Raw genomic sequence first — 25248 nt, 5'->3', positions numbered from 1 at the left:
GGGAGCGCTAGTAAAACAATATTTCGGTCGTATGTTTCCCGGCAGTGGAGATACAAATCGAACCAAACTTTCACTGGGATGGGCAAGGGATGGGAATTAGAATCTTCTTAACTCATAAGATGATGACTTTCTGTACTTACTAGCTCGTAAAACTTAAACAAGAACTGAGAAGCGGCTGAAGTGATTCGAAGTGTGTGATGTGCTCTGATGTATGTAGTGGGCACCGTGCCGGGAATGTATGCCTCCATATAATGATAAATGAAAACTCGCCGTTTTAATTGTGTTTTTATTGACAATAATTCATTGGCTTTCATGTCATCATATTGACATTCTATGACTGACACTCCATCTGAATGGAAAATGTGTTTACACTTTGAGCTGCAACGCAGCTTACTGGCTACGCAGAGCTCTTCAGTCGAGGCTCCGTGCCACATTTAAGACACAATGGTATAAAAAAAATCATGTTTGCGCGCTATCACTTGTCTAAGTACACAAAACTTGCCCAGTTGCAAGTACTTTCCGCTCACCAGGTGCGCCCGAAAATTGGCGATCTTTATCGGCGAGTTATAGCTAGTGCTGGGCCTTCAAATTGGCTAGCGAGCCTGACAACGCGAGTCCTTTCCCGATTGTAAGCTGGGGATGCGATCTTTTGCCGTCTGCTACAACTATGTCCGGAAGAGTTCCTGCACAAAATTAGAGTCAAGGTGTCCCACGGGCTGATACCTACATGCGTCGGCGCTTGTTGTGCCTGTGTGATGCTGCCGTTCTCGGACCTTGTTCAATGTTTTGGACCACTACTGGATTGCACTACCCTGCAATGAACTAAACTGTTCTACACCGATGGTGTTCACTACTCTCGACTAAGCTCGCCGACTGGAACTCTGTACTAGAGGTGTCCGCTCTGCCTCTAAGACGGCTAAGATGGGCCGTGGAGCCCCGCTCTCGCTGGCCGGCCGGTTCCGCTCACTGCGCTCCCCTGCTGGCCGCAGTCTCGCTGGAGACCGGAGCGCGGTGGCCGCCGGCTCCTACCTGGCCGGCATCATCTCGCTGTCGTCAGACAGTGTGATGTGCGGCACGGTGAGGGGCGGCGGGCGGCTGTCTCGGACCTCCTCTGGTCGCTCGGCGCTGGTGGCCTCGTACTCGCCGTCCTGGGCAGGAGACACGCGGCCCTCACACGCACTGTCGCCGACCGGGCCGGACTCGGCCGAGCCCGGCTCCGGTGTTGTGGACGGCTCCGCGTCACTGTCATCTTCCCAGAATCCCTTCTTTGGTTTCACAGGCGCTGGCCCTGTCTTTTCCTCGTCAGAAACGTCCCAGAAAGAGAACGTTTCCCCGTTAGTTGCAGGGGTGGTATCCGATGTTTGATCGGGTGCATCTGTGGGATTAGGACTAGCCGATATTCGATTGTCGGTCGCATCTTCTGCTGAGGTTTTATCTTCTTCCTGTTTCGAATCGTCTGGGGCTAGTGTTTCGCTTTCGGCACTCGTGGTTTCGCTAGCTCTACGTTTGATTTCATCGTCCTTTGAACGAACAGGTGCATCATTCTCATTAATGACATCCCAGAAAGAAAAACCACTGTCCTTTTCTTCAGCATTGTCGTTCTTTATATCACTTTGACTTCTTGATGTATCAGTTTCTTCTGCCTGATGCTCATTTCCATCACGATTATCTGCAAGTGAGGGATTCTCTTCTGGCTGGTGCTGCTTGGATTCAGAAGTTCCTTCCGTCTCGGAGGGGGGCTGTTCGTCGAGAGCAGTATCACTCGCCGCAGCTCCCTCGACCGTCGGGGCAGCCTCGGCCGAGCTGGCCGGTGACGCTCGCTCCGGCGACCCGGACCGCGGAGTCTGCACCGCAGATGCCATGGCAGATTTGTCGTCCTCCCAGAAGTCCTGCTCTGTGCTCGCCCAGAAGTCAAACTCTGATTCCGACTCGGGGGCCAGAGACGCGACGTCCGACATCTGATCAGAAGACTCGTTCGCCTTCATTAGCATGTTTTCATTCTGTTTGCCTTCGCTTTCAGCTGCTGCATGCTCTGTATTTGTGTCGACGTCTTCCTCTACCACTATTTTGACCTCCGGCCATGCAGGTGGGGCCGGTGCCTGGGTGCTGTCCTGTTTCTCTTCTGTGCTTTCTTCGTCATTGTCATCTCCCACCTCCCATTTGACGGGAGCCGCTCCGGTGGCGGACTCGGCTTCCCTCTCTGGACCCTCGGCCGTACCCTCTGCTTCCCTCTCTGATGCTGCTCCGTCCGCGGCCGCCTCTGGGGCTGCGGTGAACACCACTCCAACATCCACTCCCACAGCTCCTCCCACGGCTCCGTCAGCCTCGCTGATCTGCGTCAGGTTCTCGGCGCTGTGCCCTACCCGCGCGGCGGCGCCAGCCGACTCCGGTCGCAGCAGCCAGCCGGCGTCGCCCTTAGCCGCCTCCCTGGTCAGCTCCATGGATCGGCTTTTGTGCAGCGGCGGCGGCGGCAGGCCGAGCTGCTCCATGGAGCGGCAGCGCGCCGGCTGCTTGTCGCGCTGCTGACGCTCCAGCTCCTCCAGCAGGTCGGGACGCACCTCGCCGCAGCCGGGCCGCTCCGGCATCCCGTACTTGAAGCGGATCGTGTTGAGCGGCAGCAGCAGCTCGATCATCTTGTCGTCGTCGCGGCGCTGTGGGAGAAAAGGGAGGGGCAGAGATTGTCAGAGTCAGACCATCGCCGGCATTTTTTTAACGGACGACAATTTTCATTTCCACACCTTTCGATATTTCGCAGTCTATGACATGGTTCGACACTTTGTTACCAATTTCAGAGAATTACTTATGGCTGTGTCGGTGTCTGTTTTCGTTCGCCAGTTCAGCGCCCGACCGGACCCTCTCTCCAGTCGCCGGGTTCCAAGACAAACACCAGTGACGAGCGACAGTCGACGTCAGCAGTCGGAACGTCGAGAACGTCGCATGCCGCCACAGGCCGGCCAGGGCTCGCTCGGACGGGGACGCTCTCTGTCTGACTTTCTCTGTATCTCTGCCCCTGTTTCTGCCTCTCTTTGTCTCTTTTTCTCGCTCTCTCCTATCTCTTTATCCATAGGTCTCTTTCTGACTCCTTTTGTCTCTGTATCTTTCGGATTTTGTTTTTGCCTCTCGGAAATGGAGAATCACGTCAGGTAAGTTACTTTGGTCATGTCTCCTAACCTTCGAGAGGCCAGTGGTCATGTTTCTAATTGAATATGGTCCCGTCATGTGAGTTCAAATGTAATATCAACGAACTTTCATGGGTAAGAGAAGCCGTCAAGGACATGGACAACAAGCCAACTGAGAGGGATCACAAGACGGGACCACCTGAGAGGGACCGCCAGAGGTCACCTGAGAAGGACCACCTGAGAGAGACCACCCCGGCTGGAGCCACCTGACCGGGACCATCAGACCGGGACCACCGGGGCTGGTCCGGGCGGACCTCCGCCGTGGACCAGCGATCTCGGGCGCCGCGCGGGCGCCGGTCGCCAACACTCAGCTCGCCGATATAAATAGCCGCGTGGCGGCGCACCGTGCACGCACCCGGCGCATACCCGCCGCCAGCCGCCGGCCGCGCCCCCACCCCGCCCCCAGGACGACCGGAGGTCAAGGTCGCCACGCTCAAAGGGGGGGGGGATGCGACTGGGTTCAAGTGCTGACACTGACGTGTGAATCGTGTGACATGGCCACAATCCTCAATGGGCCTGGCGACCAAATGACGACACAGCCTGTATGTCTGCCCACCCGTGGAGACACGTGTGTGTTTGCGTGGTTGAATGTTGCCAATTGCATGTGTCCTTGGATGTGTTCTTAAATGCATGGTTGGAAAGGCATGACTGCGTGACGCGGGCGTGTGTATTGTGAGCTACACATCGAGCTGGCGGCGGCAGAGCCGGCCTGGAGGGCCGTGTGGCGCCGAGCTCGGTCACAGGTCGCGCCACCTGAGGAATGTGTCCCGTGCAGCGGCGCTGACGTCACGGCCGCCCCCCACGTCACGTCACGTCACGTTGTGTTTATCTGGGCTGTCAGCGGGCCGCCGGCGAGCTGCAGCAATCACCTCAGAGAGTGACGCAAGGCAGTCATGAAATACCTGCCCGGCGGCGGATGGCCCGCTCGTAAGACACCGGCGGATACACTAATCGGACGGAAAGGCGAAATTAACGACTCCGAAAGGGATTTATTTATCGATTTATCGCTCCTGTTTCTCGCATGTCCAAATGTGTCCTAGAACGATTTTATTCAGCTGCGTTGGTATTTCGTAGGAAAGCATATAAATGGCTTAAACCACTCTAGGGCCTAGGCTATTTTGCTGGTGTCTGCATGGGCGAACGTCCCTCATTTGGGATAAACCATTGACGTTTGCAAGTTCCAGGCATATGACGAACATATTATGCCGCCAATATTTGCCACACCGTTGCTTTTCTTCTGGGGTCTCTCTCTCTCGCTCTCGCTCTCGCTCTCGCTCTCGCTCTCGCTCTCGCTCTCGCTCTCGCTCTCGCTCTCGCTCTCTCTCTCTCTCTCTCTCTCTCTCTCTCTCTTTCTCCCTCTCTCTCCTCTCTCTCTCCCTCGGCCGTCTGTCGGCGTCGGCGGGTCGCTTGGGGAGCGCCGCTTACACAAGGAGCGCCAGTTTGGCACGGCCTGACCGGCACCGACACGAGGCGGGCTGGATCGCGACGGTGGGTGGCCCTGGACCGGCCCGGCGCCTGACATTCCGACACGCTGAGTCGCCGCGCAGCGACCCTGACACTGGAGACCCGCGTTACGACAAGGCGAGCCGAGATCCAAAACATGACGCATGGGTCACAAGACTCAATGGAAATGTTACTGGATAAAATAAAAGTTTGCTCACCTGAAACAGCATTTCTCCTTCGAAGTCCAGGATGTTGTGCTTCCGTCCTCTCATAAGCAGTCCCACGCATTTGTCGTTGATTTGACTGTATAACTGCAAGGAAAAAACAGTTCTGGTTACTGCCAAGCTGTGTTGTACTGCAGTGGAAAACTGTCAGGCCCGTCTATATAATGGCTAAGAAAGCACCTACTTGTAAACAACTATTTGAAACAATTTCAGTAGATGACGGTCTGTCGTTGCTATCAAAGCAATGCGTGACACGTGAGAGGCAAATCGAATGCCAAAACTTACGAATGCAAAGATCAATATCACCAACAAGTGTCTTCCCCCACCCCCACACACACACACGTCTGCGGGTAAACACCCACCCTGAAGACGTCACCGAAGCAGATGGCGCCGCGTCCGTCCGGCGAGCGCACGCCGCAGTCGAAGATGACGTCGCACAGCTCCACCATGTCGGAGATCATCTGCAGCTGCGCCTGCCGACCTCGCTCGGCCGTCTTACTGCCTTCCAGTGGCCTGTGGCGCGCGGCGCGTGGACCGTCAGGTTTTTTTTTGGCCGTATGCTGTTACGGTACTGCGGTGCCACTTGTACGGGACACCTGGTTGATTGTACTGATTGCCAGTTGTTGTTTTTTTTTTATAACAATGTACCAATAGATGTGTGCTCCAAATATATTTTTGTTTGTTTTGCGTAAGCTTTTTTAGGTCTTCTTTGACGTATAAACTTGGGACAAATGTTTGTTTTAATAGATATAGCATGGCAGCACTATTAGGTACGTATATATGTGATGCATGAAGTTGTTATGAACTATCCCAATTCCCACAGGTGGCACTTTTCCCCTATCTATCTCCCTGGGAGGCTTGTGACTCACTTGCCGTAGTCGGGGTCGTCTCTGGAGAGTTTTCGCCTCGTGCCGGAGCCGTCCCAGTCACTGAACGGGTTGATCATCTGGTTCTCCTTATGCATTTTGGCCTTGTTGTCGAACATGGACATTTTGGCCCCGACGTCGGAGAACAGGCGGATGTTGTGAGGCATGGCGGCACCGAGGTGGCCTTCCGCTGGCCCTCTGAAACGGACACACCGGACCTATGTAAAAATAATATTGTGTCCTCTGGTTAGTTCTTAGGTGTTCTTTGTTATAGCTGAACCGGCACATCTGTTTCTCCCTTTCGACACCATCCATGCGATAAGCAAATTAAATCCGTTTAGAAACATAAACCCCGGAAAAATGAATCACAGAGTGTTACAAAAGCGCTTCATTTATTGCCGACTGCCGAGCAAATGTTACGGCCTGGGCCACGTTTGACCCATAAGTCTGGGTAACAACGGACGCTCCTCGACGGCCCGGTGCTCTCCTCGCCCTGAGTCACGCAGCCATGTCTGGTTTATTTTGGTGCGGTGCGGCATTCCTCGACAGGTAAACAGCCCTCGGGGCGCGCTATTACCGTCCTCAGCGGCGATAGCGGCGCGGGGCCGGAAACGCGTGGCATCCGACCCGCGGACTCAGCGAGCCACAAGCGGATACTATTATAAATTCACGACATCCGACCCATGGACCCAGTGAGCCTCAGACCACGTGGGTTCCGCCAACGGACTCAGCGAACTAAAGAAGGAGACTATTATAAACTCATGGCATGCGACCCACGGACCCAGCGAACTGCAGGCGAAGACTGAAAGAAATGCGAGCTAAGAAGCGAGCGTATCATATGCACGTTTACATGATCTCGCAGAGCCTTCTTCTTATCGATCGGCTGCCATTTCAGTTCACGTGTTTTGGTGCCGTGTGTTTTGCGTCTTTTTATTTGTCTTTGTTCTCGCTTCTTCCTGGCAGCGCCAGACGCGTTTGAAGATTGTTCTTTGTTTTGGCTTTCAGTCTGGGAAACGTGCTGGGTGCTGGCTTCGTTTAAAGACGGTAGTTGCACTGTTTCAGTCTTCTCATTACCTTCTCTCTTCTCTCATTTCTCGCTCTTATGTCATTCCACACATTCCAAGGCTTACTACATCCGTTCGCCCCCATCGCCGTTCTCTCAGTGCGAGCTGGAGTCTTGCGGTACAGTATACCTGCAGGCGCCTGCTTTTACTGCCATCTACCGGCGGACGATGACACTGGCCGCAATACCGCGCCTGTGTGCAGTCGCGCATTGGACAGATGGCGCGCCAGACATATTCGAATGTTGTAACATTGAAGTGCGATTGTCTGCGATGAATGAAATCACTCGGAGGCAAGCACTAGCCACAGTTGCTGAAGCCCCGTTGGGAATGTGTATGGCGACGGGCTGCGACATTTCAAGTCGATACAGACTAAGGAGCGGCGAGCCCTCCGCCTCACCCCGCCACAGGAGGAGCCTCTCCAAATGACCCGAAGCCGTTGGCAAGGCAAGCCGTGTTTTGAAGAAGTCACGCAGCTGCCACGTGCTTCAAAATGAGGCGGAGCGGGACGCGAGAACAGGCTGTTACTTAGACCAGTGGCACTCTTGGCACCTCATCGCGCATTTTATGCGGCGGCAAGGAGCGCTGACATTCCACGTACTGACTGATCGTGGTGGTTTCCTGTTTTCTAGAATTGGAGTGGGTTGTAATGCTGTTTGGTGCTGTATTGATAGAATACCGAAGAGAAATGAAAAATGGCGACGTATTTCGTCTTCGTGTGAAGTATTCATAGTTCATACCTATTTGTCTTTTTATATTTTAGAGTTTTATCGTTGTCTTTGATTTATAATCGAGATGGTCACTTTTTAACACTTTTGATCAGAAGTTGAACATTTTAACGTAGTGAATTTAACGTCACGTAAATTTTTAACTTTTATCTATTCCGGTGCCTTTTTGCTTGGAATTGTTACACATAAGGCACTTGACATTCCTACATTTTGCAGTGTTTGTTTTCAAAATAATACAAAATAAATTAATACATATTTTGCTGAAAATATGGCAGGAAAGTTGAGTGAAGCAACCAAGAAGCGACTTAGTAGGCATTTTTGTTGGGTTTACGGAAAACGTGAAAGGACGCATACATCAACATCGATGAATGGTGCGATATTAATAAATTCACATTTACATTCTGTTAGATGCTTAACCATTAGGTACTGTTCAGCCAAACTGATAAGTAAGAATTTTATCGAATATTGTGTTGAGTCTCAATGTGCTTTATACTCATCAGTAATTATATACGACGTTAGTCGGCACAATGTAATTGCAAACGGCACTGCTCACCGAGTGTAGAATCCACCACCAGACGGCGCTCCTTGCAGCTGTACCGCCCCACTCACACCGGTCCCGGGCACCTCCGCGCGCCCGTCGTCTGCGTCGCTCTCGACGCGGCGACTGGCGGAGCCGCGTCGGCACCGACGGCCGACCCGCGTCGGCACCGACGGCCGCCGCTGACAGCTGTGACGTCACGGCTACATTCCGCGGCGGCGCCGGAAACGCGCCGCCAGCGCCGCTGGAGCTGCGGGCGGGGCTGGAGCTGCTGCTGCCCTGTGCTGGCTGTGGTCCGACTGACCCGTGATGTAGGTGTAAGGGAAGGGGGTGGCGCCTGGCAGGCTCAGTTTTACAGCGGGTGAGCTCACACCTTGGTGTGTAGGTGAAGATTACGTCCGGCGGAGCAGAGCGATCCGTATTCAGTCCGAGTCTCTGAAACTGTGGACGGCGCGCCAGATATTCCTCGGACAACATACCGCAAAGTCTCGCAGAGCTCGGAATGTTGCCAGGACAGGGAAAAATGTAACGTCCAAAGCTCTGCGAAACAGTTGCAGGTCGTTGCCAACACCGCACGCAACTACCGGGATATCGTATGTTGCTTCTGTTGGCTGTTCGTCCTAGTTTATTCAAATTAACATCATAAGCACGCCAACATATACTATTACAAGAAAAGTGATTATCACGTGGAATGCAAGTGAGCTTTTAAAAGTGTTTGTCAGAAATATTGGTGCGCTGTTACACGTGGTGTGCATTTGAAATAAAAGGAGATAAGATGTACATACCTATTATTGAATGAATTCCATTGGTGTTGGTTTAATATTACTTTTTACTACTTTGAGATCAATTATTCCTCATCGATCGTAAACGTCCCATCGCTTTTTAGGATATCTTGCGTAAAAAGGTCACTTCCCGACACCCTTGCCTCATTTGCTCCGTTTTAGTGTTTCAAAAGTTCCATTTTGATGTTCCATAAGTCAATGTCCAGCTGCTGGATCCTGACAGCATTTTGAATGCACGACTCGTACTTATCAGAATTACCTACGATAAACGTCATTTGATGCATGCGGCGTCATAGTTGTAGGTAATGGTGTAATAATGCTGCCAAATTTGAGGGAGAAATCAGAAATTGGAAACAGCATGTCCAATTCAAACGTGTTTATATGTATAACGCGCTTCTTCATTCATACCATTCATGAATCCCCAACGAGCACAATAAGACAAGAAAGTGCTTGACCCGCATATATTTTCAGCCCAAGCGCAAAAAGGTAGCAGCTGCCAAGGTTCATACAACGCCATCATTGGGCAATCGCGCACAAAACACGCACCGTCCGCGGCGCGTTGCCAAACGACTCTGTTCCACTCTCGCCGTGCACGTAAGCAGGTCGCGGCGCCCCGCCCGGCGGTCTCGCACCGTCTGTCTTTGTTCGATCGGCCCGCCGCGGACCGCCCCGCTGGGCTGCCGGCGTGGACTGCTGTGCTCTCCAGCGGCTGACGATACCGGACGGCGCTCTGTAGATGTTCAGTCTCCGCCTGACGGGACCGCGCTGCGTCTCTATTCGATGGTCAGGCCGAGGTTATCCCTCTGGCTGACGGCGCGGGCGTACTGCAGCAGCGACTCGTTATCCTCACAGAAGACGGGCTTGCGGTGGTAGCAGGCGATGTCGTGCCACGACACGCCGTCGTTGTAGATGCCGTTGAGCAGTCCGAGGCACGGCTCGTTGGTTTGGTTAATGGTAAACTCGGCGTTGTCCGGCTGAGGTTTCTTCAGATGGCCCGTCTGCGACCACGGCTGCTCGGACCAGCCTGTGGAGAAGGAGGGCGGGGAGGTCAGTACAGTTCGAGACAGGGGCTGCTTGAAAAGGCCAGGGAAGAAAGGGGCTCACTTCAGTCTAAGTCCTAAGAGCACAGCTTTTCGGGCAAGCCTGTGGAGAAGTGGGAAGGCCTTAGTACCCTCTGAGGCAAGGGCTGGTGACACTACCCTGCAGAGAGGCCGCAAACCAGTTCAAAGCGGAACGCAGTCTAATAGAAGATTCAGCAGTCTTTGGAATGGAGGACAGCGGCGGGTGCAAAGTAAGACTGCACCCGAAACTAACGAATGAGGCGCTGATAGCGGACGATCAGCGTGTCAGATGCGCCTGGAAATCCCCTCTTGAAGGAAAAGCTGAATCACTATCGATCATCCTTACCTGGGGGCGTCGAGTTGGTGGGCGCCATTTTGACGTTGCTTCCCGACCAGAACCAGCCGTTGATGTTGAGCGGCTTCAGGTCCTCGCGCACGTCACAGCCCTTGAAGTCGCACAGACGACCGGACGACCACAGGTAGATAATGCCCCCTAGAAAATGGGGGCCAGTCAGACCGACCCCTAGACCATTACAACCCTTGGTGAACAAGATTGAGATAATGAGTTAAATATGCTGCGGCCTATATGGATTGGCCAAAAAGCCGGACAGGTGAACAATAATAAGCATTAAAGTTACCACGAGAGACAGTTAATCACATATTACGTGATTTCCTTTTTCACATTGGCGATGTCTGACTATAGCGACCAAGGCGTCACTCTAACAGAAAGAAAAATGGAAAAGTAGAAATTGCAATTGGAGGACAACACTGAAGGCAGGGGGAGTGCGACAGCCTACGGCGAACTGTCCGATACCTGTCGGAAGCCCTGGGGCTGATTTCGCACAGACCCCAGTGGCGGGTGGCGGGTCGCGACAATGAGGTATGCGGAACGAGGGCGGGACGGCATCTACTCACTCTCTGAGATGTTGCGCTTAACCATCTGCCACTCTGGCTCCGTCTCGACGCTGATGCTGTCCATGCAGTAGTGCCTGCACAGGTTGCGCGCCTCCAGCCAGTTGTAGCGCTTGCCGACCGTCTCCTGGGTCTTCTCATCTATCTCCTGGAACTCGGGCTCGTCGGCCGAGTAGAAGTACCAGTGGTTGCCCAGCTTCCAGTGCTTGGGACCTGACGGACACGGACGCGGCAGGGTCAGCTATTGCGCGGGGCCGATGGATGTGCTACTCAGGCGCAAGAGCCCCGAGGCATACATGATCGGGAACGAATGCAGTTCAAAACCATTATCGTATGCAAAAATCATAGAGTTTAAGAAACATTTACAATTATTTGTAATGAGTTGATACCAGGTCGGACATGGGTGTCCTTGTCCAAATACGCCTACTACAATTACATAATTGACCTGGGGCCGGAGTAAAAATAATTCATTCATTCATGCAATTCATATTCATCCCGTGGTAAATGTTCCGGGTGGCCAGTCCCGGCCCTGTCAGACCGGGTGGCCAGACGACTGGGGGAGGGGAGGGGGGGGGGCACCCTCAGGCGGCCGGCAGCGCTCCCAGTCTCGGTGGCTGGAGATGGGACCCGGCCGGCGCGGTGACCGGTGGAACGGACGGCCGACCGGCGCGGCGGTGGCCGGTCGGCGGCTCACTTTCACTCTCTGCTGGCCGCCGGCGGCACCGCACGCGGTCAGGCCACTTTTACTGACGGCCTCTGTGGCCAACGACGGAGACGCACACCAAGACAGAGACGTAGACGAGTCACGTAACTAAAAAGTCGTGTCGTGTCCGTCTCGTCCGGCGCACTCGGCCCAGCCACTGTCCACACTCGTCAGTCAGGTCCGCACTGAGTCCCCGCATCCACCGCCCATTGTCCCTCTCCGGGCACCGATGTAATAGGTTATCGTTTTTCTCTATCTAATACCTAACAAGGCCAAGTCGCAGCCTGTCTTCGATGCATTTTATTAATCTGAGAAAGGAGTTTAATAGCCACTGATAATAGCGCACGATGGCGATCGACATGTTAGATTCCGCTCTCACAGAAAAGAACAATGAAACTGACACCCGCAGGAAACTTGGGAGGAAGATTTGAGCTTAACATAGTCGGTATTGCATATTATAGCTGCGCGTTGGACGAACTATCTGTTCATCGCAATGGCGCAACCCTCCCTCCCGGGGCAGTATGAAACGCCGTATTATCGTTGATCGGTCATCCGCACCTATGGGGTCGTTGCGACACGTGCGGTCCCATACGCGGCGCGAGTGGAGCGCAGCTGGGCGTTTGGCAATGGTCATTTGCATACGGTGTCGGCTGCAGCCGCGCTCAGACCGGCGGCCGAGCCGACCCTACCAGCGGCTCGTCTGAGTCTGACGCCGGCAAGCTCACAGATAGGGAGCTGTATCAAAGTGCCTGCCGCGTAAAAGATAAAACGGAGCTATAGGAGCAGCCGAAAACCTGGATAGGTCACTTTATACCCAGGGGAATCACACCAACGCGTGGAAGGTTTCAGTCGAACTCCAATTATCTCCACATTAAATTGCTCTTTCTATTCTACCGTCTCAATACCTTCATTGACCTTCCTGTCGATTACCGGCAATTTAATGGAAGGTATGTGAAAAAACAGCCAGTAGGGTAAGGGCGGCTAAGAGTACGCGGGCGATAAGAGTACGCATCAGCTGTTTCGGTTGCTTAGCAACGCGGGTTTGTCGAGTTCATGAAGTGATATGAAGCTTCACTCAATATAGGTACCCTGACATGAAGCCGCCTGAAGCCGCCAGTGCGTGCATGTCACCAACGGAACGTGGGCGTTGAGCGGCGACGCTGTTGAGTTTAAGGCGATGAATATTATTTTCGAGTGTTATGATATTATTATGATATGGTACAATAATTTTGATACTTGGCAGTTGAGATGAGGTACATTTCCGTGATTGTTGTGGGAAACTTGTGAGGTTATCTGGGGAAATACTGTACAGTGCAATATTCTGTTTGCGAAGTTTTGCACAACGTTTCGGGGTTGTTTTGTGCGCGAATTGCATGTACGGTAAGAGGACGCACTGTTCAGGAGGGTAAGAGTACGCAGAATTATACATTAAATCGAATATGCAGGAATACCTATAATTATTAATCTATCGCTCAATGACGTTTGTTTTGTAGGTATATCATCAATGGAGCACTGGTGATGCAGATGCGTACCCGAAATTCTTCCAAATACGAGTTATTCTCCTTTTTGATTGTGCATTTTTTTTTTAAGAAACACACGACATGATTATTTCCTGATTTATAGACTTCAAAGATTTATTTTATATTTTTCTTTTGGGATACTAGAATTAACTTAAATGCCTTCTGAGTTTGAAGTTAAGCATTTGGACAATGCAAGCTGCATAGGTGTGTGTTCATATGCTTGCGTACTCCACCCGCCTGGCGTGCGTACTCTTACACACCCCATATGGTAAGAGTACGCAAGTGCAACGCTTCAGAAAATGTCAGTTTTAGACCACTTCCATTTACGCTGAAGGATCGTTGCCCCATGGGTTGATGGCTAATTCAATTAACTTTAATATTCCCTATTTGCGATTTCTTTCCTTCAAATATTAAACAAATGAGAGCAAGAAATCCACTAAGTGCGTACTCTTATACGACTTCACCCTACTCTAGTCCCTAGTCCAAAGTGCTGCTGAATCACCCCATTCGTTAACATCTTGTGTGCCCAGCATCTCACGGACGAAGACGGCTGAAGCGCCGAAGGTCACTGAGCCGCCATGCATCACCAAGCGAAGATGCGGCGCTCGCTTCACCCCGGTCAAGGTTCAAGGAAAGAGGAAGCGTGCGCGAGACTCGTCTGTGTGCTCGGGGCGATCGCCGCGCCTTCCACACTCTGTGGACAAACAGCGCCGCATGGCGCACCCCTGCGCCGCGTGCACATCTCCTGCGGCCGTGGGCCCCCGGCTGCAGTTCCGGGTGCTGAGATAGCTAGCCAGCGGCGGAGGACGGCTGCCGGGCCGGGGGTCAGGGCCTCCCGTCCGCGCCGCTGCCGCGCGCACCGCCTGCACAAAACCAGTTCCACTCCCGAGCCGAGCCGTGTCGCTCCGCTCGGACAGGAAATTCTGGAGGCTTCTCGGGACTCTCGTCTCTGGGTGATTCACGTCACTTCATCCGTACCTGCAATCTCTTCTGTCAACTAAGGAAAAACCTGTCACGGTTCTGAAAAAGGCGCCAGAGCTCACATGGCGCGTGAGTCTCGCAACGCGCCGACGCTGCTTTTTGTTACGGTTAATCGTGGAACAGTAAAATGAAAGCGAATCCCTGACACAAAAAGATCGCGCATGATATGCCACATATTAGATACTAAACTAGCGATAAATGCGTTTCAGTTTGAAAATCAAAGTCAGCGTCTTATTCTTGTACATCTCGATGAGGTGACAGCTTTAAGTGCTACGATTCCGAAGCCGCCATGAGGTGGCGGTGCCGTTGTTCACCGCTAAAGTAATGTGACTGATCATAGCTTTGGACTGATCGCTGCCCTGGATCACGCCAGGCCGCCTCCTCAGAGCTGATTTGCTATGGTCAGGGGGACGGGGGGGGACTGGTGGTCGCCAGTCGCCACGTCCCCGCGCCCAGTCACCCTCAGGGCCGTGATTCAGCACGGGCTGACGGGGTGGATCAGCCTGGCTCCTGGAACCGGCCAGTGTCGCGGGATGGGCCGACCACAGCTGCTGTTTGCACGAGACAAAGTGACCAGTCACGCCGCATAGCGTCATTGGAATCTGTCGGTGACTCGGTACATAGTGACTTCGGTATGTGTGTCTAGGCTATAGGTAAGGCAGATTATATGTTGACTGATGCTTTTATGCTCAAGTGACTAATTGGATCTTCCGTAAGGACCTTAAGAACATTCTGAAAGGCGCTTTGAAATGACCCCTGCAGCTGCGATAAGAAAATTTACCCCTTTATTATGGATGTAGTTGGCATCCGCGCACACAGAGCTAACGCACATTAGCTAACTGACTAATATCACTTTTCTTATAAGCCCGATTTTTCGAATGGGCGCATTGATCAAGGTAGAACCTGTGCGAAAAGAATATGGCGTGTTTTGCGATAGTTTCTAGCACAGAAGAGGCATGCCTTCCATCGGAACCTGCACCAAATTCTCCCAAAGCTCTGCTTTGAATAATTATTGCCACCTGCACAGATAACAGTAGTACTACTGTTATCTGTGCCACCTGTAATAAAATATTTTATCATTCCGGACACTCTACTTGTTGCTCGGCCGGCCGGCAGTCAACGCGACCATATCTCGGTCACCGGGCGGGAATATGTATGGATGATCACCGCGGTCTCTGAGAGCACATTGTGAAGCACTTATTCCTGATTCCGCCTGGTTTGAAGGTCACAGGCTGGTTTTTCGCCGAGCCGGAATTACCGTGCTATTCGGGGAGGGCTTGACTGCTCTGACAGCGAGTGGCTACAGTTTTAAAGGTCGACTTGAAATCTAGCTTCGAGTTGAAAGACAAATTCATAGTTCCAGCTCGTACTTCAGTATCCACTTCGGTACAGTTTATGTGTTGAATCACAGACGTGAGCCAGATAAAATGTGATTTGACGTTAATTAAGAACGATATCGGTCCTGTTCCATCTGTCGGTTTTACTAAAGAATGGGTACGTTTTTCTATTTTAATATTCGCTCATTATATTCTTTAAAAAAAAAGAAAAAAAATGAGAATGGGAACAATCGTAATGCCTTTAAATGAATGAAGCATGTTAAGCGTGACTATTATAGTTACAGCGAAGAAAACAATCGCCGTGTTTGGCAATGCGAAATATAAGAATCCTGCATGCAAAAACCCACCTTATGGTCTCAAGCGACCTATGATCATCAACGCTATCCTCGTCAATATTTTACATATGGTATTAAATATCTAGCCCATGGCTTGCGAGGTGCACTAGTCTAGTCTTCTCAGATTAGTCTTTCATCTGTTAACCTCTAGCCCGGTGAGCTTTGTCTCTCTAACTGAAGCCCGACGCGGCTGTGGCTGCCCTCCAGCCGTCCCCTGGCTGCGATAGTGTGCTACGTGTCGGCAGAGCAGAGCACAAATCCCGGTGTTTAGTGGCCAGTCCAAGGACAGCCAGGAGAGCGCAGGCGCGTCAGTATGATCCGGAATGATGCTGTGTAAAAATGCATCGAGACTCGAGCAGGGGATCGGCTCAGTGCTGCGGGCCGGGCCCAGCCGTCGTCGGTCTTATCGGCGTACGGAATCCGTATACCCTTATCGGTATACGGAACTCGCAGCTACCGCATTATTCCGACGGGCGAGCACGGATGAAACCGATATCCATTAATATCGTTGTTCTTATCCGACAAATCACTTCGTGCCTGACATCAGCGAACCTCTAAGAACACCTTCCCGGCTGACCTCCGATCTGACCTCTTCAGCTGACCTCCTGGCTCTACAGGGTGTCTCAAAAGTTCGTTCACACATTTCCCATGCCAATAAAGCATATAAGAACCGGCCAAAAGTATAAAGTTTTGGTGTCTGTGTGTACACTAGACAAATATGCATGCTTTGACAACTGATTAAGAAGGTTGGAAACCAACCCCTTTGCTGTATCTCCAAAAAATATTTGCCCATACCGATTTCTGTTGCTCCGTCAGCTGCCGGAGGCTGATAAAAGGTTACCAGCTTTCAAGCTCTTGCAGGGGAATCCCCTGTAGTTTCTGCGTCGGATTTAGTTTTGACTAGCTCCCCGGCAACATCTGATTTTCCCTGAAAGCCGACAGCTTGCATCGACACCATTCTTGAGTATTTTGTAGGCATTCTCTGGCGCTAACTGCTTCATGAATGACTGGCGCCGACATCCCAAGCGCCATTTTCCTTTTCAAAACGACCCCAGTCCTGAACAAACGGGAAGTAGCAGGAGTAATTTTTTCGCATCATATGGTAGCAGAATGTGTCGGACGTCTGTTTCTCAGACACATTGTGCAAATTTTGCAAATTCCAAGCGCTCGTCATTCCCCATGCCAAGACCTTCGCTCGGTTGCGGAGTGTTTTCCTCGGGAGATGTTCTGCTTTGTAAACGGCCCAAACCTGTCCATCGTGTGGTTTTATCGGGATTTTGTGTTTAAAAGAAAATCATTCGCTGCAGATCTGCCTCTTGAAACTTCGTTAGATAAAATTTTACAATAACTGACACTTTTGGAGGGTCAGGTGTCCTTGGCATTGACGATTTTTGTGTTATTGTCCCCAAAAATTAGCGTTATAGATATTATAAACAATTTTAAATTATAATTTGTCTTTATTTTACGATGACCTGCACTTTTTGAAAATGGGTAACCTCTGTCTGTGACCTTCTTGCCAGTTTTCAATAGTTATGACCGCATTTTCAGCTGCTTTCCGGAACACGAGTCTGCTGTCGTGCGAGGGTCGTTCAAAACGCCGTTAGTCTCGCATGGTTTCGTCCTTCAAAAATTTTAGCCACCGTTTTTATGAGATAATCATCATGTTGCACTCATCCTCGCCGACACTTAGCCATGTGTCATTTCCGACTTAACCATTCCCATTACTCCTGAAACAGAGAGTTTCACAACATACCCGACTTTGCAACCTACATTTTCGTGCCTGACCCATGGTCAGAGGTGAACCCTTTTTGTGAGCTCATGAAGGGTCGAATGCACTTGAAAACAATGAGACTGCTTGAGGAAGGTTGTCACCAATGCCCATGCAAAATTTCGACTGTTTATTTCTTGTTGATTCAGAATTATTGACAAAAAAGCATGGCTGGTACCTGTGAACGAACTTTTGAGACACCCTGTACAGGGGGTACCGGAATGTCCCCGCCGCGGTACTCACGTTTGGCACAGAGCGCAGGGATCGGCGGCTCCAGCAGGGTGCCCGAGTCGTCGCTCTTGGCCGTAGTAGTGGTGGTAGTGGTAGTTGTGGTGGTCGTGGTCGGCCTCCTGCGGGGTAAAGACAGATTGTTACTGGAAGTTTTCTACGGGAGCTTTGGGATTAACTAAACCCATAGAAAATGTCACGTCCAGACGCCCTTGGCAGTACCAAGGTGATGGGTGACGTCTTTCTTTCTGGGCGATATGTGGGACGCCGGTTTTGTGGTGCCCGGTTGGCTTGTTATTCTGCCTGAGTTGGGTCGGTTTGCGGTTCATAAAAGCGGCAGCGCTGTCGTGGTGGTGTCATCTTTGACAGACAGATTAACCAACAAAGGGCCGCGCCAGGCGCTCGGGGATTGCGCCACCCTTTCCCGCTTCCCTCGACGTCTTTGTTATAGCCTGGTGTTTTGTTGTGCGTCTCACAGCATGCTCCTCGCCGTGGAAGACAAGCAGCGAATCCATTATAGTTAGCAGAGGAATTATTGTCTCTGTTGTGAACGACTTAACGCAACTGGCACCATCCTATTGTTATGAACGTTCTTGATACGAGAAATGCTATGTTTGAAAATGGTTTGTTTTTAATGAATGACTAAAATATCACAAGTTTAACGGCTCAGAATATAGGTAGGTATATGGAGGTATACATATAGGTAGACGGTCGAGGTAGCAATTATGTAACGCTGCTGGTTGATCTCGGGCTCACCTCCGGTTGAAGCCGAATCGGTTGGCGCCGAATCGCTGCGTCTTTCTGATGGCCTCGCGTTGCCTCTGGAAGGTGGACTGCTGCCCGGCCACCAGGGTCACCAGCAGCACCAGCAGCACTAGTCGGAGCAGCATGGTGACCTGACGAACAAACAACCGTCAGATTACTGGAGGATGGCCACTGACCAGCCCAAAGCTATCTTTCAGCCGTCGATATCACTTATCGCAGTCCGTCAGACAGTTATTATAAACGGTTTAATTCAGAGGTTTTTGTCGCCCTACCATACGATGGTAAATTATATTTTATGATATTTATTGGTATAGAAAGATATTTATTATACGCGTGAAAAATAACGAATGGGAAGGATGAGTGAATTTTAGCGGGATCTGTTGACAAGAAATTTGCATTATAGCTAAATATGGGCAGTGGCAGTGGCAGTGGATGGCAGTGAATTGATCCAACATGCATTCTAACAAAAAGCGTCAATTTAAGTATGGCGCTAAAACGGCAATTTTTTCCAATAATTATCTACCACCGTCTCTTGATGCCGCAAACATTTCATTCTGACATACACACGAGCGCATGAGCCCGCAGCATGCATGAGCCCAGCTCCCGGTTGGTTACGTTTATGTGCGGCAGTGCAGTCCCGCCCGCGCACAAGCACTTACAGTCAGTACCTACTCTATCATCTATGGACCGGTAAGCTTACACTGAGTCTGATTGGTTGCATAATTTAACAAACGGCGATAAACCGAACTTAAACATGAGTAGATTTTTAATTAGTTGCCACTGAATTTATCATTGCGTAGTTATGATCATCTGATTTTACGTAGATAAACGGTAATGAAAAACTACCGATTGCGGTGCATAGAAGTCGAGAGGAGTGCTGTGATTTACCTATCCGTACCAGTTCGTCGCCTGTCTCGTCGACTGTTGAAACCAGCCTGACCACCGTGACCGTCGCCACTCCAGCTCACCCCACTGCCTCTGCCACAGTCGCCACCGCGGCCCCGCACCCGTTGGGTAACTGAACTGGTTACCCAACGGGGCGCGGCCGGTCGGTCGGACGAACGGATGTACCGCGCCCGACACGACTCGCAGCAGAGAAGTCAGGGGATGGTGCAGTGGCCAGACCAGGGTTTCTAGAACCTATGACTGAGCTGATTAATGAAAATGTTTTTTTTTTAAGCAAATGACGTTTAGATGCTTCTTTTTTTTGAGTCATGGATAAAGGGTTCTGTAATTTAAGTCGCAGGTAGCAAGTGTGATCGGAATGTGAATGTGATAGTTGTAATGCCTTCCATTTTTTCTTATTTAGGCTCGCTAAAAATATGTGTTAAACACAAAAATACCTATGCTGTAGGTACTGGTAAGTGGTAACCTTATATCATAATACCATACAATAGGTATGAACTAAAAACAACCACCGCTGTATTTAATTTCACTGTTGGACACACAGGTGTTCTGGTTGAAAAAACGCCATAACAATAGATCAGCTAACATAGACGGTCCTACGTGACTGTTACTGCGGTGGAGTGCATGGAGGTATCTTTTGTGGCTATAACAGCAGGTCACTGCGGAGACGTACCTTCTGTGGCTATAACAGGTCACTGCCGAAACGTACCCTTTGTGGCTATAACAGCAGGTCACTGCGGAGACGTACCTTCTTTGGCTATAACAGCAGGTCAATACCGAAACGTACCCCCTGTGGCTATAACAGCAGGTCACTGCCGAGACGTACCTACCTTTTGTGGCTATAACAGCAGGTCACTGCGGAGTGCGGAGACGTACCTTCTGTGGCTATACCAGCAGGTCACTGCGGAGACATACCTTCTGTGGCTATAACAGGTCACTGCCGAAACGTACCCTTTGTGGCTATAACAGCAGGTCACTGAGGAAACGTACCTTCTGTGGCTATAACAGGTCACTGCCGAAACGTACCCTTTGTGGCTATAACAGCAGGTCACTGCGGAGACGTACCTTCTGTGGCTATAACAGCAGATAAGTGCGGAGACGTACCTTCTGTGGCTAGTCCGGCGGGAGAAGTGCGGCGGAGACGAGAGACTGGCCCCTCGCGCAGGTACGAGTGGGCCGGGCGCTTTTACGGCGGCACGTCTCCACGAATCACAGCGCCCGGGACAAGGTCGTCTCCTAGCTCCCGGAGCCTCTCGCCACAGCGCGCGCCGGACCGGACGGGCTCGACCGGCGCCCGACGTATAATGACGAGGCGCTAACGGAGATGACGGTCTACCTATGTAGGTGTGTATGCATGCAGCATGTAGATATGTATGTATGGAGCGGACGGAGCTCGACCGGCGCCCGCCGTACGATACCGATGCCACTTGACCTGACCTTAGAGTCACCGGTTGACCTGAGTCCTGGAGACTTTAAAATCAGGTACCAATCGCTGCGTCTCGTAACGGCGCACACGCTCGTTTTCCTTTTCTGCGAGGCTTTAGCTCCATTAGGGGCGAAACGGCGAAGGGGTCGCACCAACCCCTTCCCTCGTCCGGGGCATATGTAAAAGAAAACAAAACAACAATACGTGTAGGTCCGGCGAATCGCCGTGCTGGTGGCCTGTGTTTTCCGTGTCGTGCTGGCGGGGGGGGGTCGTTTTCACGCCCCCCCCCTAACTCGGCTCTTGACAGGGGCGGTCGCAGACTTGGAGTTTGGGGGGGGCCAACTTGGCAAAGGGGCCCCTGCGCTGACCCGAGGGGCCCGGTGCTAGCTCAAAGGGGCCCACGGGCGTAGTGCACGGGTACAGAAATCCAGGCCATGACCGGTGAAGCGGGGGGGGGGGGGGTAGGGAGCGGCACCCGAGCGGAGGCTCATTGCGAGCTTTAAGGGTGTACAATGTCGAAAAGGTACCGATAAGTGCATTTTGAATCATTGATATTGTCTATAATTCACGCAACTGTGAATGGACTACCGCAAAAGTAAAGGCGGCTTATGTAGGCAGCTAACTTTGCTATTTTCTAAGATCATCGTGCTAAAACTTTTGACAGTGGGTCCTCGGTATCTGTTCACTGTTCAATCATGTGTTCATGTGTTCCGTTTCATCTTCTCTCTTTTTTACTGGGCACAAATGTAAGTTTTGAAGACCATTACAGTATCAAATGCTTCGAAAGATGGATAGTGGGCAAAATATCCTAAATTTGTCGTGCTGCATGGAAAGTAGTGTTGCTGAGAAAAAGGGGGTTTTGTTCTAGACTATTGTGGATGCAGAATACATTGTCTGCACCCACTGCAGAATTGTGTTTGGTGCAACTGCGCCCACTGCACCCATGGTTCCTACACTTATGGGCCCATCGATAGCGCTTAGGCGATACCTATCGCCTAGAGGCTGCAATGGTGCCCTTAGAGTACGGTGTCAGACCCCCCAGAGGCCGGCGTTGGACCCAAGGGTCAGCGAAGGGTCTCAAAGGCCCAGGTAGGACCCCAGAGGCTGATGTGGGCCTTCAGAGGCAAGTGCGTGACCCCCGAAGGTAAGGCTTGAGCCCCCCAGAGAACATAATACGGCCATCAGTGGCCGGTGTAGAGACCTCATAGGCCAGTTTGGGGCCCCTCAGAGGCTAGTGTGGGGCCTGAGGTGTCGGCATGAGACACTTAAAGACCGTTATGGGTCCTCAGAAGCCGGCATCGATCCTTCAGAAGCCAGTACGGGGCCCTCAGAGGCACATAAGGGTCAGTTTGGGTCCCAGAGACAGAAACGGGACCATCAGAGGCCGGTGTGGGACCTAGGCTGGTTTGGGCCCTTAGGGGCCAGTTTAGGGCCCTCAGAGACCAGTACAGGGCCTGCAAAAGGCAGGTTGAGACCATCAGAGACCGAATTGGGCACTCAGAGGCAAATGTGGGTCCTTACAGGCCAGCATGTCCAGAGGTTAGCGTGGTGCCCTAAAAGACCGACATGGGCCGGCGTTGGACCCCAGAGGCCAGTAGAGGGCCCTTAAAGGCCAAGATGGGCCCTCAGAGGCCGATGCGGGCCCTTACAGACCGGCATCGGGTCTTTAGAAGCTCGTGCGGGGTCCTCAGAGGCTAAGGTGGGTACTTACAGGCCAGCACGAGCTGTCAGAGGTCAGTGTGGGGCCCTAAAAGACCGGCATGGGCCGGCGTTGGACCCCAGAGGCCAACAGAAGGCCCCCAAAGACCAAGATGGGTCTTCAGAATCCAGTGCGGGGGCCCTCAGAGGCTAATGTGGGCCCTTACAGGCCAGCATGGGGCCCTCAAAGGTCAGAATGGGACCCTAAAAGACTGGCATTTGCCGGCGTTATACCCCAGAGGCCAGTAGAGGGCCCTCAAAAGTCAAGATGGGCCCTCAGAGGCCGATGCGGGCCCTTAGAGGCCGGCATCGGGTCTTCAAAATTCAGTGCGGGGCCCATAGAGGCTAATGTGTGTCCTTACAGGGCAGCATGGGGCCCTCAGAGGTCAGTGTGGGGCCCTAAAAGACTGGCATGGGCCGGCGTTGGACCCCAGAGGCCAGCGGAGGGCCCTCAAAGGCCAAGGTGGGCCCTCAGACGCCGATGCGGGCCCTGAGCGGCCGGCATTGGGTCTTCAGAATCCAGTGAGGGGGGCCCTCAGAGGCTTATGTGGGTCCTTACAGGCCAGCATGGGCCCTTAGAGGTCAGTTGTGGGCCCTAAAAGGCCGGCAAGGGCCGGCATTGGACCCCAGAGACCAGCGGAGGGCCCTCAAAGGCCAAGATGGGCCCCCAGAGGCCGATGCGGGCTCTTAGAGACCAACATCGGGTCTTCAGAATCCAGTGCGGGGCCCTCAGAGACACTTAAAGGCTGGTCTTGGGACTCGAGAGACAGAAATGAGGCCATCAGAGGCCGGAATGAGGCTCTCAGATGCCGGTTGGGCCCCTGAGACCGGTTTAGGGGCCCTCAAAGGCCAGTGGAGGGCCCTCAGAGGTCAATTTGGGTCCTCAGCGGTCAATGTGGACGCTTGACCGCCACTGAAGGGCCCTCCGACGTCGGTGTAAGACCCTCAAAGACTGGTATGGGAGCTGTTAATAGCTGGCGTGGGTTTCTCGAGCCTCGTGACAATCGAATACGGGCCAGGGCCCCATACGGCCATGGGGGCCCATCGGTTGTTTGGGGGGGGCCAAATGATATGATGGCCCCCCCTGATTTGCCTTTGGGGGGGGGCCATGGCCCTGATGGCCCCCCCCCCTGCGACCGCCACTGGCTCTTGAGTCACGTAGTGACACGCGGTAAGCGGCAATCGAAAGAGCGTCAAAAATAATGTCTGAAGCACTTCAGTCATATTTTAGGTCACCAAAGGTCATCAAAGGTGAAATTTAGTTCATTTCATCAATTTTGGAAACTGCCATGGGCTAACTCGGGAACCACTAGAGCTAAAGCGCCGCGGAAGAGCGCATTCGATAGCCCTTTTAGAGACCTTTCTGATTATTGTCCTCAGATTTGAACTCAGGTCAACGGTTAGCCCTCCATAAGGCAAAAACTGTAAAAATAGCCGTTTTCACGAAAAATGTTTTTCGGTAATAACTTTTGACTCAAGAGAGCCACGACATTACTTTAAGCAGTATCATGCTCCTCTCGTCTAGTCGCGTCGAATGAAGTATACGTTGACCTTGAAAGGTCATTTTGAAAATTTGACCTCAGGTCAAAGTCATGACCTGACCGGAAAGGGTCATGCTGCATACCAGTCGATCCGTATCGTTGAGCTGAACACATCTGACGTGATTTCACCGCTCTAGCACATCTCTATCAAAAGTTATAGCAAAAAAACTGCTGGTGACCGTTCATGACTCAGGGGCACACAGATCGGGGTCACAGGTTCATTTTTTTCCGATTCGGTGTGTCATGTTAACCTGTGAACTAACGCTTGAGAGGGTTTTGAACGACATTCGTCCAAAAGGAAGCGCATTTTAATTTTCTCCCATTGACTTTGTAAGGTCGGAGAGGTCGCAAAATTTACCTTGACCTTAGGTCACAGATATAAAAAATCCGAGGTATACATTTTATACATACTGTTGCTCCTATCAATCGCTTAACCCGCGCACCGACGGGGGTCTGCGCCAACTTCGCACCGACGCACGGTAGGCGATCGGGCCGGTCTAGCCTCGCGAAACCTCAAAGACACTTTTTTCCGAAAAATGGAAAACAACGCATACTAGTCGACAGAAAATTCATCAAAGATTACGATTAGTGCATTTGCATGGCTCAGGAGACATTTTTTCGTTGACAAAAGTATCGTTAAAGGCAGCGTTCCGTAACACTTCATAAGGGGGATAATCACAGCCGATTTTTACGCTCTTTGAATATTTTGCGGAACGATGAAATTGCTAGGTGTTGAGCATCCATTTTGCATGGAAAGTGAAATTTAGATGTTTAGACGATTCCGCCATAGAAAGCAAGTAGACAAAATCAGTTCAAAATGTCTTATAATTAGGTTAACTTTTTATATTTTTTTCTACCACTGAACATTACGCTCACTGAATTAACCAAGCCCAGCAAAAAAAGTTTTACGAGGATGAACTGAAAATAATGCTGTATCGCATGCACTAAGACACTATCTATTAGGGGAGCCAGTGAAAATTTGCAGCCACTTGCAGCCCTGGCATCCAGACACTTTTTTCTTCTAAGGGTTGACCGTGGCTTGGTGCACTTGAGCACAAGTGGTAAATGCCCCAAAGGGTGTTTTTGCGATAGCTCAAAACACCCAGGCAATAGAGAGCTGCAACCTGGCATACCTGACCTTTGATGCACGCTGGATCTTGTGACACCAATCGCACTTTCAAGTCAGGTCAGATCACTGACCTATGACGTCATACATGAACCTCTGCACGATCCTCAGATGTCGCAA

The 25248-nt window shown here is 51.6% G+C and overlaps 2 protein-coding genes across 2 annotated transcripts; both read right to left on the bottom strand.

The window, feature by feature from the left end:
- Positions 1-272: 272 nt before the first annotated feature.
- LOC122370675 (retinitis pigmentosa 1-like 1 protein) lies at positions 273-8297 on the bottom strand. The gene is made up of 5 exons (XM_043346487.1): positions 8055-8297; positions 5716-5910; positions 5209-5359; positions 4841-4933; positions 273-2651 (listed from the first exon to the last, which is right to left on the bottom strand). The coding sequence occupies exons 2-5, from the start codon at positions 5877-5879 to the stop codon at positions 1026-1028; spliced, it is 2034 nt and encodes a 677-aa protein (XP_043202422.1). The 5' UTR covers positions 5880-5910; positions 8055-8297; the 3' UTR covers positions 273-1025.
- A 971-nt stretch (positions 8298-9268) lies between these two features.
- Positions 9269-20643, bottom strand: LOC122370674. The gene is made up of 6 exons (XM_043346486.1): positions 20442-20643; positions 18423-18562; positions 17682-17788; positions 10798-11007; positions 10229-10375; positions 9269-9845 (listed from the first exon to the last, which is right to left on the bottom strand). Exons 2-6 carry the CDS (start codon positions 18554-18556, stop codon positions 9595-9597), a joined length of 849 nt encoding a protein of 282 aa, XP_043202421.1. The 5' UTR covers positions 18557-18562; positions 20442-20643; the 3' UTR covers positions 9269-9594.
- Between the last annotated feature and the right edge of the window lie 4605 nt (positions 20644-25248).

This window comes from Amphibalanus amphitrite, unplaced genomic scaffold (assembly GCF_019059575.1).
Source record: "Amphibalanus amphitrite isolate SeventyFive unplaced genomic scaffold, NRLGWU_Aamphi_draft 001159F_arrow, whole genome shotgun sequence".
In the NCBI taxonomy this organism is placed as follows: Eukaryota; Metazoa; Arthropoda; class Thecostraca; order Balanomorpha; family Balanidae; genus Amphibalanus; species Amphibalanus amphitrite.
The sequence above is the reverse complement of the archived record's forward strand: the minus strand, read 5'-3'. Positions and strand labels throughout refer to the sequence as shown.